We start from the raw sequence: 23,002 nt of genomic DNA, 5'->3' as shown, positions 1-23,002 counted from the left end.
GATAGGGCCAGACACAGTTCCATGTACCACTAGGAACCCAACACATTTTTGTGAGATAGTTGGTTAATTCCATGAACTTTCCAAATCTAGGCATATTCAATTAAACTTTGTATACTGTTCAAGTTCCTATATGTTTGCCTAAGATAAAGAGGAATTTATTTAAATAAATGTAACACACAGATCTTTGTACTTGAGGACAAATTATAGGGCAAGTTGCTAGCCTAATTAAATGGGCAGTAACTGAAAAAAAAATACAAGAATCTTGATAGTATTCCTCCTTCCATTTAGACATAAGAAAAAAGGAAGGGAATTTAATGTCCTTTGTGCTAAAGAACTCAGTAAGTAAAAATTTGGAGGTGAATAATGTGGTTTAAATTTTCTAAGTAGTCTTTAAACTCAGAACTGTCCGCATTTTAAAAAAGAAAGAAAAATAGGGGCGCCTGGGTGGCTCAGTCCTTAAGCTACTGCCTTTGGCTCAGGTCATGATCCTAGGGTCCTGGGATCCAGCCACATCTGGGCTCCCTGCTTAGTGGGGAGTCTGCCTCTTTCTCTCCCACTGCCCCGCTTGTGTTCTCTCTCTCACTATATCTCTCTCTCTGCCAAATAAATAAATAAAATCTTAAAAAAAAAAGAAAGAAAAATAGCCAAAGAACATACATGTGGCAGAAAACTTAAAAATATGAACTTCACTTAATATCAGAAAGTAGTTCACAGGTACATTCCATAGTCAAATACTCTATGCCTTAACATATGTCTTCAGTTAAAAACAACAACGACATCTTCATATGGTGTTTTGTCATCAATTTTATTTAGTTTATGATTCTATTTTTCTTTTCTGGGCTGATTTGGTAAAATAGCATTGAAGAAAAGAGTGTAAGCCTCATTGTTCCTTGAACAATAAAGGATTATTTTTTAATAGAACGGAAAATGTTTATTTGGGTAAAAACAGTATATTTAGATTTGTTGTTTCGCAAGCATTTTAAATCTTTTCCATTTTCATGTAGTACTCTAGCATTTATCAGGCACATTCATAATTAACTATGGTTTTCTTTTCAAGGCTTGCAAAAAAAAAATTAAAATCCTTGAAAGTAATTTCCCCTGATTTCTGTCATTTTCATGTAAATAGCTGCTGGATAAAAAATATCCAGAAACCCTGACTTTAATCCAAATGGCAACCTGATTAGGGAATGGCCCACATTATTGGATTTGACAAACAAGCAGTGGAGATAGGTGAGGAAAAGCTATGAGAAATTTATGGGTAAAGCTGGTATTTAATGAGAAAAAGGAATGTCCTACTATCTCAAAGAGAATAAGTGATAAAAAGGAGAGCAGTGTGTCTGAATTAGGATTCTGAGTTCCAGGCAGATACAGACTTTCTCGGCCTCAGAAAGGTATTTATCTATCTCTGGGTAGGACTCTAAAATAGTGGAAATTATGTCTAGTTTAAAACAAGAACAACACAAACTTCCCAGGGATAATATTAACTGTTTTATATGTATTTTCTCCAGTCCTTGCAAAAACCAGACAAAGTAATATCATGACACCTACAGCAAACTTGGGCCCAAGTTCACACTGTTCTTAGGAGGCGGAACTGGGATTTGAACACAGGTAGGTACCTTTGGCGCCTAAAGTACATGGGCTTTCCAGTGTAGCACACCAGCTTCCTCTTGTGTTATTAAGTCATCCCCTTCCTCCTGAGCCGCTATTCTCTAGGACACCTGTCCTGGGTCAGGTTCTAACCCTTAACTCACGGTCAGTATTCCCAGAAGGCTTTTGATTTCTTGCTAAAAAGGTAGGGAACAGAAAAACATGCTAGTACACACTGACCCCCTACATCTGCTTTATTTTTTATTTATTTTTAAAGTTTTTTTTTATTGTAATTCCAGTATAATTAACATACAGTGTTATATTAGCTTCAGATGTACAATATAGTGATTCAACACGTCCATACAACAACACCCCGTGCTCATCACAACAAATGCACTCCTTAATCCCCATCACCCATTTAATCCGTCTCCCTGCCCACCTCCTTTTGGTAACCATCAGTTTGTTTTTTATGATTAAGAGTCTGTTTCTTGCTTTAGATCTCTCTTTTTTTTCCCTTTGCTCATTTGTTTCTTAAATTCCATGCATGAGTGCAATCATATGGTATTTTTCTTTCTCTGACTTATTTTGCTTATATGCTCTAGCTCCATCCATGTTATTGCAAATGACAATTATGGCCAAATAATATATGTATGTATATGTGTATACACACACACAGACACACATATATACATACACACACACGTGTATATATATATATATATATATATATACACACGTGTGTATATATATATATATATATATATATATATATACACACACACACGTGTGTGTGTGTGTGTGTGTGTGTATCTCCATTCACCTATCAGTGGATACTTGGACTGCTTCTATATCTTGGTTATTGTAAATAATGCTACAATAAACTTAGGGTGAATGTATCCTTTTGAATTAGTGTTTTTGTATTCCTTGGGTTCCGTCTCCTAAGACCAGTGTAAGCTTGGGCTTCTTTGGATCCATATTTAAAGAACTCTTGGCATGGCTTGCCTTGAAATATTCATAATGGACAATATGGGGACCTTACAATCAGAGCACTACATGATATCTATAACTAAATTCAGATATTGATTTACTTAACATTTCTTTCAACATATTTGTTTAGCATAATGTATTATGCCAGTTGGTATTACAGGTATAACATTATTTCATACGGATGGTTCTGCCTCTCAAGGAACTTACACAGGACAGGCATGATACTAAGTAGAAAGTGGTAAGAATTAAGGTAAGAAACTTTGGTTAAAAGAGAGGAAAATCTTTTCATCAAGCATAAAGTTGGGATTAGGAAAGCCTGGAAGGAGAGACGACACAACCTTGGAGGAGTTAGATTCACAAATAGAGTGATAAGGGGGATAGCATTCCCAATAAACCAGAGCTAGAAGGGTTCTCAGAGACTGGTAAGTCCTGTGCTTCTTAAATTTTAATGCACATGCACAAGTCATGTCACAATGCAGGTTGTGATTCAGTAGATCCCCGTGGGGCCTGGGAGCTGAACTTCTAACAGGCCCCTGCTGCTGGTATGTGGGCTAACACCCTGAGTAGCAAGGATCAAGTTCACATGCCTTAGAATAGAGGAGAACCCTAAAACCCAGGTCAGGAAGGGACTTGTCCATGCCACACAGCTATTAGTATTGAGGGCAGCTCTCCAGTCTCACACTGCCGCAGCTCAGCAAGTAGTCAAGAGATCCTGGGCTTTGGAGTTGGACTGATCTAGGCTCAGTGTTGGCCCTGCTGTTTACTGGTTGCAAAGCCTGGGGAGGCTCTCTATCCTTCCTGTGCTCTAGTTGTCCCATTTGCAGAATACTGATAAATAATCCCTACCTTGTAGAAGAGCTGTGATAAGTCAGTGATACGAGTGGTGAAGAAAAAATGCACAGCAGTGTCTGGAACATAGTAAATAACCTAAACACATCAAATGCCTTCTCTTTCCCTTTTTTGACCAAGTTAATGTTGCCGTCAATGAACATGGCCTGATCTCAGTTATTATCTCCCCAAGGGCCTAGGTTGTGTTAGCAGCCAGTTTTAAGTAAGGGGGTGGGGTGGGGTACTTGATACTGGCTAGCAAATTGGTGCCTGATGGAGGCCAAGAATATTCAAAATATTCTTCCTTCCTTCCTCCTTTTTTTTTTTTTTCTGTCTCTTTGGAAGAGGATTCGGAAAGATAAACATACCCACTAGTGAATTTTTCGTACTTCTTTGCAATTGAGGTCTTTAAAACATCTGCTCATTAATAGAAGGTGCTCAGCTAATATCACGAATATTAATGACAGAGATTTTTCATTCCACTTTGATTAACACAGGAATTTTCTTTTGTCTGGATCCACGATTTTTTCAGTTTGTTTTAATGGCTTACCTACACACCAAGTGAAACTCAATCTCATAGTTGCCAAGGAGATAAATAAGAAACAATAACTCCTGAAACGTCTTCTTTAACAAAACAAAAAAACAAAAAAACAAAACAAAACAAAAAACAAAAAAAAAAACAAAAACGAAACAAAACAAAACAAAACAAAACAAAACACCCTTTCTGTTCCACATACCAGGAAAGGAAAAGGAAGCATGTTGCCATTTTTGCATTATGTGAGGGTTAGAATTAGTCCGCATGGGAGGTGCAGAACATGAAAAGAAGAGAAAAAAACCTCTATGAGGAGTTAAACCCGTTAAGCGGTGCAGAGCCTTTGTGAGAGCTGCTTCAGAAATCTATTTAGAAATCATTGCTCTTGTATCTGAATCATTACAGAGGCACCGGCATCACCCACTTCTTATTACTGCAAACATAGCAACAGTTGCCATGCTGGCAAGAGATTCACGGCGCAAACACGGGAGTCGGGAGGGAGCCGGGCGGGGCGGGGGGCTGGAGTCGGGGCTGCGGAACTGCGCTCAGTGCCGCCTGTACAGATTTAATTAGGCCGGGGGTTCACTCTGGTCTCCGTGCTAGGTCCTGTCAGACACTTCAGTAGCGCAGAAGGAGTCTCAAAAGCAGCATTTTTGGACCAAGTCTTGCTTTTGGTCATACACAAATGTCACCGCCCAAGGCAGGATCCGTGGCCTTTGATGTACCAAGAGTGGGCCTGGGCCCTCGGTTCTGGTTTTGGTTATGAATGGAGAAAGGCCCAGGCTTTCTTTTCATTTCCAGGAATTAAAAAAAATAATAATAATAAAATTAAAAAAAAAAAAAACCTCATAAAACTCTGATCGTTAGAAAGTCAGGCTATTTGCAGTGCCACTATGTCATTTCATCTAATTGAAAACGGAGAAATCTGTCTGCGTTTATTTAGCACTTTGCCTCTGGCGAATCTTTGCAGGTTCTCTTCCCTTGGCCGGGAATTAGTTAATTAGGATTACAAAACACTTGAAGAGGGAAATGCACTCCCGGCTCACCTTTTGGGTGACAGGGGAGCCTGTTTTTCGATTGCTAACAAGCCCGGCTGAAGGACAGAAAAGAACATGAAAATCAGCATTAGAGGAGCCACACGGAGAGCCCGAGAGCCTCCGCTCATCCTCTCTCAAGTGCCTCTTGCCACCTAAATATGTCACTGGCTCACTCTTCTCATGTAAATCTGTTATGCCTGACAATACATTCAGGTCCTTAAAACTTATAAAAAGGTGCCAATTTTACACACCTAGGGCTCTTCTCGTATTTTCACTTTTATTAATTTCCCATTTTTCATCACTTCGTCTTCTGAACGGAGTATTCTGTTGGATGATGATCATGATGATGATGATTTTACATTTTTCATGGAAAATGTCTGTTTCCAACTGAGGGTGCTTTTGAAAGGCAAGGAATTGAAGGAAAGGGATGACATTTTTTTCACACGCTCCAAACTCTGCAGCTGAATCCAGTCTGTGTTCAGTGTGAAATCTCGAAGCTTCTCTCTCAGTACAGCAGTCAGAAGGGCTGGAGGCCCCACGTGTGGTTTGTCAACTGGTTGCTAGGCGGAGCTAGAGAGCAAGGCAGCTAGAAAAGAACCTAAAACTGACTGCTCTGCAGTTCGCAGGGGGCTAAAGGGAAGTTCTTACACAGAGCTCTATCCCAATTCAGCGCAGACTATTTCCACTTCTGATGATTTGTAGGATATCAGCAGCATAAAATGCAGGGGCCGCTAGCAATCAATTTATAGTTTTCTTTCTACTTTTTGTGTGTACATGTGCATATGGGAATTGTTGGCTTATTTCACTGAGTTGCTTTCTGGGTGTGGCACCTGGGTTGTGGTGGAAAGGTATATAAATAGAAACAGATAGCTATGCTAGTTGTTCAGCCCTTTGTGGAAGAAGTTTTAACTCCCCGCAAGACCTCTCTCCACTCTCTTTAATCTCTTCTCCTTATTAGATGACATTTGGGGACATAATGAGGTGTGCCAAGTACTTTCACACCCTCATATCAGTGTGATCAACTGTGTATTTTTCTCTCTCAACTCCATACCCTATGGCATTAAGAAATTTTCTGCTTTTGTTAATTAGAAAGATTTATGGGCACCTCAAAAAAAAATATTGGAGCTTAAAAAGAAAGAGATAAAAGGCAACTGACAGGCATTATGGCACTTGCTTAGATTCTAGCTGCCCTCCTTTGACTTTTATATTTTTTCAGTGAAGACCCTTAAAAAAGCTTGATAAATGACCTTCAGCGAGTGAATGTCACTAAAATTACACATCCCAGAGGTGATAACTATCCTGAAAAAGAGAGTTTTCTTGTCCCTAGATTAGGCAAGCAACGTTTTACTCTTCTCATTATACAAAAAAGGTGAGCGAGGCCCATAGAACTTGCCGAGCGAGTTCGTAAGGCAACACTTCCTATAAGCTCAGAAGACATTGCTGAAGTGAGAGTTACATACTACTGTGATGCTCTGATACACACTGAGGTATTCTGTAAATCCCTTAAATGTCATATTTTAATCAACAATCTTTAGTGAGTAGGGAGGCAGTTCAGGAACCAAAGATGCTATCTTTCTATTGTCTCCTTACATTTATAAATCTTAAAATTCTTTCCATGTGGCATCAGCTGGAAGGTTGTATTTATGAGTGAGAAAGGGCTGTGTTTATTTTCATTTCCAGGGTTAAAAAATTCTTAAAATCCTCATCATTAGGTTATTTTTTGCTCCAAAATGTCAGCTACAAATTACTTAAAATATAGTGAATGCAACAGGCTACTGTCCTAGAGAATATATTTAATGAAGAAATGGGGGGGAAAAAAAGGAGGCCTAGTTTTACAATGTATTTAATTCAATAAAGGAAGCATACTAAAGTAGAGTTATCCTTAAAACTGGTCCCATGTTGTCTAGAAGGGAAGAGTTTATCTTTTTATATGTACTGATTGGTTTTTGTGGCTTTTAAAGTGTGGCCAGGGAGTCAAGCTGGTTCCCAGAGACATGATTAAAGAAGACAGAGAGGGCAGGGTTAGGCCATGGCAAGCTGGTGCATGTGTAGCAGATATGGAGTTCGCTGTGTTCAGGCTACATCTCTATCAGTGCAGGCAGCTGGTTATAAAGGTCTGTCACAAGCAGGCATAAACTGAAGTAAACTGGCCAGGATCAGAGGTAGTCAGAGTGAGAAGGGACAATTTCCCTGCAGTCAAAGGTTGTATTGGCTGCAGACTGAGAGGGCTCTAGGTTCCAGTGGAGCTGGCAGAACTTCATAGGTAGGCAGCTCTCTGCAGATTCTCAAAGCCCAAACCAGAGGATACAAGTTCCTGCCTCCTACAGATGGTTCAAACATTTTGGTCAGGCTGAGCCTCCAGAGACATCGTGGTGTAATGGAAACTACCAGCAGGCCCAGGTTCAACTATCAACTACCATTTTCCCACTATGTAGCTTCATACAGATTATTTAAATCATTGGAGTCTCAGTTTGTTTTGCCTGAAAAATGGAAACCATGAGTCCTACTTCACAAGATTGTGGTGAAGACTGAACAGCATTAATGTTTGTGAGGGCCTGTCATGACCATTCATTCATTCCACAAATAGGTATTTAGCACCTACCATATGCCAGACACTGTTATAGGTATTGGAGAGAAAGCATGAAAAAGAAGAAAAGAAGTTCATGCTCTCATGATATTTACAGTTAGTGCAGACACCAATGAAGAAGTAAATGATTGGCTAAAATTATGATTCCAGGTCGATGTAAGTGCTGTGAAGATACTGATTCCTGTTGGCCTAAAGCCTGACTTTTGTTGAACCACACAGTGGGAAACACAGCCTGGGTTCAAGCAAGGTAGGAGGTCACATAAGAAACACTGCTGTCAAGCTAAAATCTGCAAAGGACAATCCCAGAGTGAACCAGGAAAAATAAAATCTACTCTACATAAAAAGATGAAGAGGGTTAGTGTCTGTTTTGTCCTTGGCTCCAGGTAAAATGAAAATAGTGAAAAAATGAAATATATACACTCAGAAGTCGCATCCACAGTCCACAAAGATCCACGTTTTAAAATAGAAAATACCACTGCATGTATTTTATGAAAAACTCCAAGTGGAAGTTCTGAAGGGGTCCTGTGGGGTTAGTGTACCTATATGATTAGTAAGAGCACACACAAAGCTTCTGTGAAGTAACCTACACCAAATAAAGCACCAAAAAAATTTGCAGAGATAAAGTTCCAAGGACCTGACCTCACAAAAAGAACACAAATCTTTAAATATGTAATGATTCAGAAGCAAGAATCAGCAGAAACAATGAACTACATAATTAGATATATAAAGACTACAAAGATTAGAAATTACAGACCTTCAGATACAGAATATAAAATAAATGTGTTTGAAGAAAGAAAATAATTAAGAGTATGTGGAAGAAACATGAGGCTTTCAGACTGTTGCACACACATTTTCTAGATATGGAACAGAAATTAGAAATAAGTTGAAATAGAAATGTAATGAACAGAACAACATATTAGATCCAGTTACCAAGAGAATATGTGAACTAGAAGACAGATTTGAATAAATTACCAGAAGGCATCATAGAAAAAGTAAATGGTGGGAAATATATATATGAAGAGATTGAGAAATGTGGAAAGTAGAGTGAGAAGATCTAAAATACTTTTAGAGTTCCACAAGGGAAAAATAAAGAAGATGGGCTGCAGAAATATTAGAAGAGGTAGTGGTGAGGGATTATCTAAAATATATAAAAGGTGCCAATTCTCAGATGCTAGACACCCAAGAAATTCAAAGCAAGATAAATTAAATCCATTAAAACTATATACCACATAGTTAAATGTAGGCTACCAAAGACAAAGAGAAGTGCTAACAGCAGTTATAAAGGGTAGACTGGAAATAAAATAAATAATTAGATCCATAGGTGAAAGTTTAAGAGCAACAAGGAAAGTCAGAAACATGTCAAATGCACCTTGAAGGTATATGTGAAAAGTTAAACACCTCAAATCCCATATTCACTAAAGTATCTTTTAAGAAGGAGGGAGAATAAGGGTGTTTTTTCACATGTTTACTTCTAACAGTCATGTGAAAGGAATTTTTAAAGATGTATTTGAGGAAAAGGAAAATGATCTAGGAGGAAGGTGTGAAATATAAGTGCAATTAATAATGAAGCTGTTAATAAGAGGAAGTCTAAATGAACCATAGCTAGATAAAACAATAAAATAGTATCTAAGATGTAGAATTAAAAAAATCATGATGAAATTAAAATAATGACAGAAATATCATATAATTCAGGAGAGAATGATTTGCAACTAAAATGCTCTAAAACCTTTTGTTTGGGAGATCTTCTGTTTTATTAACAAATGTATTAAATAAAGAATTTGTTAAGTTAAATATGTTAAGGTTTCTAGGCACTCACCAAGAATAGAAAAACAGAGTGCATATTCAGGCTGAAATTAACACCTCAGGTGTTGATGAGGATGTGGAGGAAGGGGAACCCTCTTTCACTGTTGGTGGGAATGCAGACTAGTACAGGCACTCTGGAAGACTGTATGGAGGTTCCTCAAAAAGTTAAATATAAAGCTACCCTACAACTGAGCAACTGTACTACTAGGTATTTATCCAAAGGATAAAAACAGTGATTCAAAGGGGGCACGTGCACTCCAATGTTTATAGCAGCAATGTCCACAATAGCCAAACTATGGAAAAAGTACAGATGTCCATTAACAGATGAATGGATAAAGAAGATGTGTTACACACACACACTCACATACTTGGCCATCAAAAAGCGTGTAATCTTGCCATTTGCAATGATGGGAATGGAGCTAGAGGTATTATGCTAAGTGAAATAAGTCAGTCATGGATAGACGTATATCACATGATTTCACTCATAGGTGGAATTTAAGAACAAAACAGATGAACATAAGGGAAGAGAATGAAAAATAAGATGAAAACAGAAGGAGACAAACCATAAAAGACCCTTAACTCTAGGAAACAAATTAAGGGTTGCTGGAGGGGAGTAGGTCAGGGGACGGGGGTCACTGGGTGATGGGTATTAAGGAGGGCACTTGATGGAATGAGCACTGGGTGTTATATGCACCTGATGAATCACTAAATTACCTCTGAAACTAATAATACTATCTGTTAATTAAATTGAATTTAAATAAAAAAATACAAGTTTTTAAAAATGGAAAAAAAAAAGAAAAAGAGTGCATATTCAAAGAATCCAAAAAAAAAAAAAAAACCAAATACAAAAAAAGGGTGAGAAAAAAGAAAAACTACAGAGAATAAAATAATATGGTGCCAATGAATTCAAATTATTTCAGCAATCAATGAATGTAACAATCAATACAACAAAAGGTATATAAGAAACTTACAGAGAAGACTGTGAAATCTAGCTTAAAGATATTTGCTGGCAATGGCCAGAAATCCTTGTACCGACGGATGAGAGATTACTGCAAACTTTGCTGTGAAAGAGAGGAGACGTCACAGAGGTCAAAGCTCAGAGACGAAGACCCTTCACTCTTGTTTGGTCATGCTTTTATTAGTCCTTCAGGATATCACTGCTTCTCAGGCACTTAAGTGTGACAGGCGGTCTTACTAAAACTGGGAAGCTCTGTTTATGGGAAAGATACGATATGCTAATCTGCCTGTTCTAAGAGTTGTGCTAAACATAGCCTAAGGGACAATGCATCCATCTCTTAGATCATGGGGCAGGACGGCTGTTGGGGCTAAGAAAGTTTCAAAACTCCCCACCACATTCCAAGGGCAGAGTGGTCATGAAGGCTTTGGCCTTTCAAAGACCCACCCCATTATCTGAAACTTTCCTTCGTCCACTGCGGTTTCTGTGTTACATTTTAGCAACAGGTATTATGGCTGAGTTCATACTCTACATTAGCCCCAACGGATATTAAAAAACGTTTAATAAATGCAAAAATCCACTAAGCTCATGGGAGGGGAAACCCAATATCATAAAGATGTCAGATCTTCCCATATTGATCTATAGGTTTAAAATATCTATACTCTGGGGCGCCAGGCTGGCTCAGTCAGAAGAATATGAGACTCTTGATCTCAGGGTCATAAGTTTGAGACCCGCACGGAGTATGGAGATTACTAAAAAAAATAAATAAATAAACTTGAAAAAATCTATAATCAAAATCTTTTTTGTGTGTGTAGAAAATGCAAGCTGATTATAAAATCTATATGAGTGAAGCCAAGAAAGATCAAGAATAGCCAAGATGACACAAACCCTACCAGATATCAAGACTTTAAAAATGCTACTGTAATTAAAATTCTGTATTCCTGACATGGGGATAAACAAATATTCCAATGGAACAAAGTATAAAAACTGAAAACAGATCTATCTAAATGTAGATCCTTGATGAGTAAAAGAACTACTATTATACATCAGTTGGGGAAGGGATGACTTTGTAGATATTTATTTATTTATTTGCAAAGAAGGAAAAGAAAGTTTGCAATCATTATTTCATGTTTGTTCATCCTGTTCTCTTTATACCTGGACCACAGTTCCATCATCTGCCTCTTCTTTGTTGATGCCTCGCCTAACTGCTCAACAGAAGGCAATCTCTTTATGTCTCTCTTTCTCTCTCTTTTTTAATAATACACTGGGAATGAATGTTATCAGTCACTTCTGTCCTCACACAGTTCAGGTACCTCCATTCTTCTTTAAAAAGAAATAGGTAGACATCTAAAGCTCTAAAGGTGAAAGAGTGGTGTGGAAAGAAGTCTGAATTATCTGGTGGTTCATTATTTTGGATAAGAACATATCTGAACTTGATAGGAATGCAGGGGTCAAAAACTCTGAGTGCTGGCGTTTTACTCACTTAAAATGCAGAAATACAAAGCATGGCCTCTGTAGCCCAACTAATGAATCCTCTAATTTATTATAAATAAATATATTTAGTATTTACCGCATACAGTTAAGTTATAAATGAGATATTGTAGACACCTGAATAAAAACAAAAGAGAAGACAATTTCTGTCCCTGAAGTAGTTATGAGCTAAAAATAAATAGTTATAAGACAAAATAATGTAAGCACATAAAGTGCCACAAAATGCCATGGCCTTTGGTAAGGCACAGGTGGGGACCAGGTAGCCCCAGAAAAAGCTCCCTTATGATATGATTGAGCTGACTGAGCTATTACTGAAGGCTTACTAATATTTTGGCAAGACTGGTCAAGGTGACAATGTTAAAAAAAATATAGGATACAGGAACAGGGTAACTGTAGGTTAAACACAGGAATGTATGGGATACAGTAGAAATTCTAATCTGTCTATAGCGTGCATTACCAGGGATGCTACTGCTATTTTGTGCAGGATAATTCTTTATTTTGTGGGATTGTCCAAAACACTATAGAAAGTTCAGTAATCATTCAAGAAGAGAAGAGAAGAAATGACAGCATCTCTCTGCTTAGGATGACTGGGATAATATAATGCTCAGTTGGAGGTATGACTGGAAAATGTACCATTGACCATTTGGGATTGCAGGACATGATTTCACTTAATTTCAGAGGTAATGGAGTATTACTGGTGGTTTTATTTTATTTTTTACTTATTTTTTATTTTTTTAAAATTCTGTTTATTTATTTGACAGACAGAGATCACAAGTAGGCAGAGAGGCAGGCAGAGAGGGGAAAGCAGGCTCCCCGCTGAGCAGAGAACCCATGTGGGGCTCCATCCCAGGACCTGGGGTTCAGGAACCAAGCTGAAGGCAGAGGTTTAACCCACTGAGCCACCCAGGCGCCCCTACTGGTGGTTTTAAAGTAGGGTGCAGACATAATTGCAGTTCTACAGAAGGAAGGTTAGTTGCTAGCAGTGGATGATGGTTAAGTGAATTAAGGTCATAATGGGAGAGAAGTTAAAACAAAAGCAGAGCAGTCATGTGGGACAAACGGACTGGAGGTTAACTGTGCGTGTGTGTGTGTAACGTGTGTTTGTGTGTGTGAGAGAGAGGCTGGAGCCACGGATTTGTATGAAATCATAAGAAAACTCATTTAGAGGAAAGAAGCAAGGTAGGAAGAGCTTAAAGTGGTCATAACGTCCTTGTTGAGACTGCTGATTGTGGTGAGCTGGGAAGAGATAGAAACAGCGAGAGGAAGACAGGGAAAGAAGAGAGGGCGTTTACGGAGCTTGAGGGAAGTTGCAGTAGGAGAGGTGGTAGATTAAAAAGGGAAGTACTGGCCTTTGGTGATGAGGAGACACGATTGCTCCTACTTGATAAACATTCTCCTCCAAGCTGGCAAATGGCCACAAACGCCTCCCTGCTCCCCTTTCTTTTCACACCCCCTAGGAACATCAGTTTCAGGGCGCTGTCATCACCCACAAATCCTGCATTCCGGAAAAACTGAATGTAAATTAAAATTTTATAACTTACATTCAACTTTTTTAAGTTGAACTGCATTGCAAGTGTGCTAGGCAAACTTCCTATTTAAAGGAACCCTTTGATGGACCCTTTCGTAATGTGAGAAATTAATTCCAAATGTATCTGTTTTACAGTTGCAGTCCCTGGATCTCTGGTTCTCCTCTCCTGGACGGCTAACTAGGTCAGAGCAGTCTATTCTCAGAGCCCAGCCCCACACAAACACTAATTGGTTTTCGCATCTGAAAGGTTGTGTATCACTCTGTCATTTCTAAATTTGCATGATGTAATCCATGTAAGAGATGGGAGAGATTTCATACCCACTGGGAGGGGCAAGTGCCACATGCTTACTTTTCCAAATATATCTAGAGACATAAAATATTTTAAAAGAGGCAGCCCTTCAGGAACACCTTCCTCCATCTCAGATTGCAACAGTTTGTGGTTTTAGTGGGAACTGGTAGGTTCCTATGACCTGCCAAGAAAGTAATCTGACAGATTTCCCACCTTCACCCGTGTTATAAAGGAAAACAATAATCATTAAAAAAAAAATATGCAAATAAACAACAACCAAAACCCCCATCAAATCATGCGTTATAAAACTACAGGCTGTGAACTTCATAACCCAAAACTGAAAAATAAATGTACCATTTTTAAGAAGTTGTGGAGGGCTGAGAGGCCCAGAATTGGGAGCGTACATTAGTTGGGACCACAGGCCAAATCCTCTACCTGTATTTGAAAAGCATGATACCAGGCTAAAAATTACACCTTGTGTGATTTTAACAAGTTCGAATGCTCCTCAGATCAGCAGTTACTAGCACATTGCAAAGACTTCAGGGAGAGACCCCACAGGTAATTAACCTTCAAAATGGTGTCCTTTGGTCACAACTGCTGTGTCACCTCTGCCCTCACTTTCCTCTTCCGTGTATCCTACTGGTTGCATCTCCTCCCCCCAAAGTGAGGGGGGGTTAGCACGGCAGGGTTCCCTTCTCGCCTGCTTCTCATACTTGAGGGAATGTTGCAATCATCTCAGAAACCTCATTTTTATAGTTTTTTGTTTGTTTGTTTCTTTCTTTCTTTTTTTTTCTTCATCTGGGAAGCTTTAAAAGCTTCTGATGTCTGGGTGCCCCCTCCCACATAGGTTTGGGTGTAATTGGCCCTGGGCATTGGTATTTGTAAGAGTTCCCCAGGTGATTCTCATGTGCGGCCCAAGTTTCAAGCCACTGTCTTCCAGGCTGTTGAACTTGTGGCCCTGCTGGAGGCACTCCTTCGGTTCCTGTATCCTCAGGCTCTTTGACCTTAAGAACTTATTGATCTCTGGTCTCACTTGCTCTGTCTTTCAGAATAAAAGCTAAAAAAGCAGGCGGAGGAGAAGTCACTGAATTCCTTCCCTGACTGGCTTCCAGAAGAAGCTGGAAGAAGTCCAGCAAATATAAGTATTGGCAAAATATATCAAGCTTCTGAAAAGTGCCACCTCTTGGTGGCAGAGAAATTCAGAAAGCATAGAAGAGTCTTGGGTGAGAACTCCAGCTCTGCCTCCACAAACTTAGTAAAGTTACTTCTCCTTCCTGAGGCTCAGTTTCCTCATCTATAAAAATTGGAATACCTACTTCCTGAGCCTTACTTAGATGACTACTCAAAGGGTCTGAAATAGCACCCAGCATGTAGTAGGCACTCAATAATGATAGGTATATACATGGAAAGCATACCAAAATTAGTTAAAGCTCTTTCATGCATTATGTTCCAAATTAATAATAATTATGATTTTTTGAGCCCATTTATTTCAAATCTTTATCTATGAAACAAATGTTTATTACATATCGACTTTATGCCAACCATACTGCTAGATACTAGGGATGTGGTTATGAATAAAACACACACGATTCCTATCTTAGTACATCTTACAGCTTAGCTAAATGCTTTATCTATTTCTGGAGTTGATTTCAAGCAGTCCAGAGACTGAACTTGCTAGAGGGATGGTACAACTAATAAACAAAACTTCTATGCACCCTAACAGCAAATACTCAGGATGTCCTACATTATTAAGAGAAATCTGAACCAAGTAGAGAGATGAAGATTGAGCAGAGTTCTCCAACAGCTGTGAAGGGCCAGAAAACTATAAGAAACCTTAGGAGACTATCAAAAGCAACACCTCAAAGACCTCATGGGTTTTTCCCACCCCATTTGGGCAGTTTTATGAGCAACGGTTTATTTCTCTGGGTTCTTGAAGGGCCTATTGGGAGTGCGGCTGTGTCTCCCATGCTGTGCAGCTGTCTATGTGTTGTAAGGTGTATGACTTAACCTACATTACTGCAACTTGTAGTTTTTGCTTGGGTCTCCTGGCATCTTTTAATCAATCACTCACTCCCGTGACAATACTGCCTCTCTCAACAGCAATCCTGAAGCTGGTATTACTATCTCTATCTTATGTATAAAACTTTAAGTACTGGCGCAAGGTCATTGGGCTGGTAAATGGTAAAGCTGAGATTGAACCTCAGGTCTATATGGTTCCACAGCTCACGCTCTTAACTTCTGCTTCAAAGTAGACAAACTGCAAGTGACTGTGCTTTGGAAATATCAAAATCTGTCTGTTCAGAGGATGAATTTTAAAACCACAAGTAAAGAATGAGAAGAACAGATGGAACCAGGAGACGATGCTGTGACTGAACTTAATCTAATCTTGGCCTATGAGCCTCTTAGGAAATTATGTAAGAGACTGGAATCTGATAAAGAATTGTGTCCACTTTGCCTGGTTATCAATCAAACCCACTGATACTTAATTTTATGACATTCGGTAGATTAAAGGCTTCATGATTTAGATTCCCATCTCTTCAGAGCAGCAGCTGCAACTCTTTTGTTAGACTAAGAATGTAATAACTATAGCTAAGAGACCAACATCAGCAATTTGTGTATGGTGTAAGATCCTTGCTCACTCCAGATCATCTTTCACCATTTTCAGGATACAAATTCTTACTGCGATGATGGAATGTGTGAGTGAGTGTAGAGGCATTTATGTGTGTGTAAGAGTACACATGGATAGCAGCTTGCAAATGCTCTGGAGCTCATGTGAAAGCACAGAGATTTTAAGCCAGATTTTCCAGATGTCCATGGTTTGCAGTATATACTTTCTATAGTATCCATCCAGCTCACAAGTGACTGCCTTTTCCATTCCCCATCCAGAATAGGGGTACCTGGCCGCCATGTTTATATTAATGAAATATGACCCCACTGCCATGGCAACCACACTTGCTAAGACCAGGGGTGGCCATTTGATCCCAAAAAGGGCCAATCGCATTCTCTCTCAGAGCACACTGTTTTTACTACTAATTCATTATTCATAGATATTCACATGTCTATGGCCTTTGCCAAGTGACTTTGTAGTTCCTTCCACTAGAGGTTGAGTAAATATATTTTCTCTCCCTATTGGATATTAGACTCAGCTATGTGACGTGCCCATGGAATGCCATGGGGTGTAACTTGAACACAGGAATTAAATGGACATGTGAAGTTGGGCCTGTCCTCTTGAGTTCCTAGCCTTTGTCCATGAGAAGAACATGTCTCAAGTAGCTGCTGCGCCAAAGACAGGGAAAGACATGTGGGATAGACTTTGGATAAAACCTGTGTTCAGTCAAGCCACCTACAACCAGCTCAGAGATACATGAGCAAGAAAAAAATACTTATGAATGTATGTTCTTGGATTCTGGTATGGGTTTTATACAGAATTATTATGGCATTACATAACTGATATGTCTGGCATGGATATTATAGAGAATTATTATGGCATTACATAATTGATATATCTCTCCTTGAAACTTTACAGTTAAGCTGAGAGACAAAGAGACTGTCTGTTGGGAACTGGGGCATGTAACTAGTAGAGTTCACTATGGAAGAATGTTTTTTTTCTTTTCTTTTTTCTGACTTGCTCCTTTGCTTGTTTTTTTTTTTCCTCTTTTTCACTCTTTTTTTTTTTTTTGAGGTAAAGTTCACATAACATGCAATTAATCATATTAAAGTGAACAATTCAGTGGCCTTTAGTACATTCACAGTGTTTTACAGCCACCTCTCTCTAGTTCCAAAATAGTTTTATGATCCCAAAATAAAACCCTGTACACATTAAGCTGTTAGTCCTAATTTCTCTCTCTCCGTAGCTTCTGGCAACTACCAGTCTGCTTTATTTTTATTTTTTAATTAAAAAAATTTTTTTTTACTGGATTTACATATTACCTTTTATGGACTGAGTTGTGTCCTCCTCCCACTAAATCCGTATGTTGAAGCACTAAACCCTATGTGACTGTATTGGAGATAGGGCCTTTAAGGAGACCATTAAGGTTAGATGAGGTCAGGCTGAAGCCCTGATCCCACAGGACAGATGCCTTTATAAAAAGGTGAAGAGATTGCAGAACTCTCTTTGCCATGTGAGAACACAGTGAGAAAGGGGCCATCTGTAAGCCAGGAAGATTGGCATCGGTATGTCCCCACCGGAGCTTGACCATGCCGGCATCCTGATCTCAGATTATCAGCCTCCAGAGTGAGAAAATAAATTTCTGTTCTTTAAACCATCCAGTTGTTACGGCAGCCTGAACTGACTTACACACTTATTCTGGGTATTCATATAAAGAGGATCATATAACATATAATCTCTGTGCATGGCTTCTTCCAACTGAAGGCTTATTTTCTAGGTTCATCCATGTTGAAGCATGTATCAGTATGCCATTCCTTTTTATGACTGAAGAATGTTTTATTATGTGCATATCACACTTTGTTTATCTGCTTATCTGTTAATGGATATTTGGGTTGTTTCCACCTTTTGGCAATTGTGAATAGGGCTACTACAAATATTTGAGTACAAGTATTTGTTTGAGTACCTGTTTACCGTTCTTTGGGGTATGTACCTAGGAGTGGAATTGCTGGGTCATAGGGTCAGCCTCGGTATGCTGAACTCTTGTGGTGTTCAGATCCTCAAAGCTATGTCTTGGTTCCTACACAAGGAATCCTTCCTTGGATGCCATAAGATAACCCCAAAATGCTTTCAGTAAATTCCTTTAGTTGCTGTAGTTAGACAGTTCCGTATTAAGCTAGAGGTAACTACTGTTACTTGAAACTTAGACATCTTAAATAAATAAATAATATACTTTCTATTTTTTAGTACTATAACATTAATAGACTATTATATGAAAAATGGGCTAAAAACTCTTACTTCAAAGTTTGCCATAAAGATGGTAAATCCCTCATTAACACTAACCAAATCGGGTGAAGATCTTGGTGGGTTCTGGTTAACTGGACCATGAGACTGTTGTTTAGATTGCCACTCACCTTTGGAACCAGGCAGCACAGGACCTCGCATTCAGAGCATATTCCAATTCAAAACGACTTCTTAAAGCTGCCACGTGGCTCTGGCCAGGCCCACCCCGGCTCACCAGGCAGTCAGAAGAAGCAGAAGGTGAGAGAGACCCGCTACTGTTACTTGATGCAGGAGACATCATCTGAGTGAAGAAGGGGTAGTTTCAATCCTTTCATAAATCCGACAGGCTTAAGGCACAGAATAGAATATGGATTTCTTTTAACTTTCTATTCTAGGATTTCTCATATTTGAATTTGTATTCATCTCAGTTTGCTTCCGGCTTTTCCTATTGGCCTCTGATGACAACACATGGCTAGCTTAATTTACTTTTTTGACCTAGTTCTAGCCTGAGAGCTGGCCCATTCAACTTACACCATCTTTCAGAATACATGGTATGCTCAAATCAGATTCATAACACGGATATTTAGAAGGTGATTATTTAATGGTTGAAAGATGACATTTTTCACTATGGTGATGAGATTCATGGCAGAGTTCCTTTAAACTGTAGCTTAAAATTATCCCCTTTATATGAAATTATTTCCTTACGTAAAATGAATTTACACATGTTTCCAAGAATACATCCATTTTATAAAATGAAGGATGCTTTAATGTCTGGCAAGCATGAGGACTAAAGAGAGTTGTTGGGGGAGAATTTTTTAAAATAGTTACAAATAGTTAAGTGTAGCTAGAAAATAGAAGAGAATGAAGAAAATGAGACAGAAAAGAAAAAAAAAATAGGAGAGTAGTTTTCTTGAATTTCTGACGACCTTGCTGTTTACCTAACCTAACTGAGCACACTAGTGCTTTGACATTATAATTTCATAAAACATGTCGGCAGTAGATTTTGGTTTAAAAATAAAATATATGTAAATGCTAGGCTCTTCACAGTAGCCAAGATATTACTAAGTGAAGCTCTGAGAATCATGTGTTGTCAGTGTTGAAACGAACCTTCAAACTCTTCAATGATTGAGTCTCTTCTGTGCCTCCTTTTCAAGTTAGCTATGCAAGCTGATGGGGAGTCTCGAGTGATGAGGACCTCACTGCCTCCAGATCTGCTCATTTATCTTAGGACAGCTCTGACAATTAGACACTTCTTTCTTTTAAAAAAACCAAACCGTAGTTGTGCTTCATTTCCATCTGTTGGCCCATAGAGAACGGGCCAATCCCTTTGCCATATGATCATTTTTCAGATGTTTAAAAAATAGCTCTCAGGCTCATCCTAATTTTCTCTTCTCTGGGACAAGCATCTCTGGTTCCTTTAATTGGTTCTCACACCCATGATTTTCAATCCATTCATCATTCTGATCTGTCTTCCCTAAAATTTGTGTTCCAGTTATGATCATCCCTTTAAAAGGACATCACTGGGTACTATTTTGTTTGGCCATCTCAGAAGAGAGAAGAATGATACCCATCCTTTATTCTGTAGCAAAACAGCTACTTCACATTCTAACTCCCTAAGAGCTTATAATCCACAGACATGCATGATCCTCCTAAACCATATCTCCACCATTTGACATTCTTTCTATTGTTTCTTTGACTCTGGTATGTGATGTTACCATTTATTCTTGTTCGACATGCCCTATCATTTCATCTTCCAAGACACGGAATTCCACAAATCAAGCCCTTGAAAGTTGATTCTGGGCTATTATTTGGTGCAGCCCAGTCTGGCAAGTTCTCTTTGTCTATTAAATTATTTATCTTCTGTACTGGTGGAGATTGTGCTAAGAGGCTTGGTCAGTATAAGAAGCCATACTAGTTTAGGAGATCCTACCATTGTCTCTGTTTCTGGAATCCACTTTCCTCATCTAATTGGCTATATCCCCAGGCTTGGAGCAGCTTTTCCCTGTGAAACACAAAGGTTCAAAGTGCGAGGACACTTGGAACTTAAGCCTTAAGTGTCTCTCAACATGCAAGGCCTCTGGCAGATGCCCTTGTTGGTAGGGGCTGCTAAAGCCCCACCCTATATACTACTACTTTTCTCTGCTTTGCATGTTTCAGGACTGAAGAGAAGGGAATGGACGTTTGATGTCCAAAGACTGAAGCTGCCTCCTACAAAAAAAGACTTCCTTTTTAGAAGTTCCGTTTCAGAGTTAGGAAACAGCCATTTGCTGCAGACTGCCGCTGAAGACCTGGAACCCGTTCCCAATAAATTGGGTTCTAGTGACTATAAGTTGAGAATTTGTTGCTATTGTTGTTGTTGTTTTAGGGGAAAAAAATGGATGGTTCCATTTTGGGATTGATGCTGTTGATGCTATTTCCCCTGTTTTGCTCCTTCCCATCATATGCATGTGTGTTTTTAAGCCTATGTATGTGATGTCCACTCCTGCCTCTTGCAGCACTCATTTGCATTGGGAATATATTATTATTTTTGAATTAGTGCTCATGTGTTAGCTTCCTTGCTTATTTTCAAGTACTATTTCCTGACCAGGTGTATAGAAAATTAAAGCAATTAGAGAGAAAATTAAAGCAAACAGCTCCTTGATATTAAGGGAAGAAAATTCCAGTAGGCTGATTACCAACATATATCACTTCATGCAACACATGTGTGGTATAAAAGCAATGCATCCCAATTAATTTATGCACTAATTTTAGTGATAATTTCCCTTTCTTATTGAGCATAGACAATGGCTTAATATTTTAACTTACATTTCACTGTAGGTAGGAACTTTTGTATAGAAAAAAGTTGATTTACATAATTACCTTCTAACATATTTGCTGTATTTTCGAACTTTTACAAATTAATTTTTTCAAGCTGGGCTTGCCTGTGCCCATTTGCCTGACTGATTATGTGCTGTAAGGCCCCAATTCATGCTGAATTTGCCTTTGTCCCTATAGATTCCGTCAGTCCATCTTAGAAGCTTAATGAACAGGGTAAATATATGAATGAAGTTATGGACCTTCATACCTACTTTCTATGAGTACCACTTGCCTATTCCCCTATCCCCTTGGATATTCAAGATTTTTTTTTTAAGACATATTTCAGAAGCTAAAGTTCTTACCTCAATGTTGCAAAGACACTCTTCTAACTTGGTAACAACTTCAGAAAATTCGGGTCTTCCCTGTAAATAAAGAAAAGACTTTTTTCCCCCAAAGAATAAAAGGGAGGCAACTCTTTGGATTTTAAAATTGGGTATTTGCATTTGTAAAGAATGAGATTAACAATAAAGTATATTTTTATTTAAAATACACTTGTATTGAAGTGTTAATTGAATGTTCATTTGCTGTTCAGGGAGGGATGTTGAGTCTTCTTCTGATAAGACTTTTAAGTCAGAATTTGCAACTACATTCAGATAATGAAATAGTGGAAAAGCTTTAATTAGCTTTGCATGCTTTTAAATGGCAGGTTTTTCTCTTCAAAATGAAAGAATAAAAGTGAATACTAAAAACTGTTAACTATCTCAGCGCCTTGTAATATACTGCACAATGTGTCTGTAGGAAAGGAACTGCTAAAGCAAATTTTGTAATTAGCTTCATATTGAAAATGTCATCTCAGATTCAAAACTAAGATCAATAGAAACCTTATGACTATGCCCTATTTTAGGGGTTAAGATAAGCTTTTTATATTCAAAAGCTTCCATTAAAGACATTGTTCATTATGAACTTCTGTGTCTGATGAGTTTAGTTAAACAAACATTTATTGTATTCTGATTACATTCCAAACTTCGTTCTAATTGCTCAGGATATAAAGATGATTATGGATCTATGGAAAAAGTACTGGGGATTTTAGAAAATGTTGTTCTTTTTGGAAGAGATTATATACCTCCTTTTGTCAGATCCTAGGGACTATATAACCTATCATTTCTCCTTTATGAAACTTTTACTGCCAGGAGGTGGATAGCCCAATTTAACATTCAGGCGCGGTAACCACCTAATTTAGATTCTTAGTAGAACAATTTCTCCCTTAATATCTAGCCCTCCCCTGAGGACACTGCTTTCCCAGAGCCCTCTCAAGTGAAAGCTGTTTTTTTTTCTTGCGTATTCCTGGTGCCCCTAAGTCGGTGGGGGTGGTGATGGGGTGAGTGGAGCTCTGGGTCTTCCTTATTGTTTCCAAATGTCCTCTCTTCTAAAAACCACCAGTTTATGAAGCTATTACACCAGCCACTGTCCATCATTCTTTGAAGGCTTTAGTGTTTGGCTCCCTGTCATGCTAACATTACTTAGTGCTTTTATTATCCATGCAACTAATCATTAGAATGGCCTGACCTCTAGGTTCCTTTGTCTCCTCTTCTGCCTTGACCTTACACTTCACCTTCTTCTAGTCACTCAGCTTCTGTGTCCTATCCTAGACCAGTTACTAACAAGGTCTGCAACCCTTCCAAGTTTTTATCCTG

At 38.6% G+C, this 23,002-nt stretch overlaps 1 protein-coding gene across 5 annotated transcripts in view; it reads right to left on the bottom strand.

Annotated features, from left to right (window-relative positions):
* The window catches only part of TNNI3K (TNNI3 interacting kinase), a 317,149-nt gene that overhangs the window by 30,104 nt on the left and 264,043 nt on the right, over positions 1-23,002 (bottom strand). For 3 of the 5 annotated variants that reach the window (XM_082686565.1, XM_082686567.1, XM_082686568.1), the window contains exons 22-23: positions 21,671-21,730; positions 18,644-18,813 (exon numbers count right to left, since the gene is read on the bottom strand). The exons of 1 other annotated variant lie outside the window; for it this stretch is intronic. In XM_082686565.1, coding sequence (XP_082542691.1) covers positions 18,644-18,813; positions 21,671-21,730 — 230 coding nt within the window. The remainder of the gene's footprint in view (positions 1-18,643; positions 18,814-21,670; positions 21,731-23,002) is intronic. One more of the 5 variants, XM_082686566.1, reaches the window with a different exon arrangement.

Source organism: Mustela nivalis (assembly GCF_964662115.1).
Source record: "Mustela nivalis genome assembly, chromosome: 10".
Taxonomy (NCBI): Eukaryota; Metazoa; Chordata; class Mammalia; order Carnivora; family Mustelidae; genus Mustela; species Mustela nivalis.
Note: the sequence above shows the minus strand (reverse complement) of the source record. Positions and strands in the feature narration are given on the sequence as shown.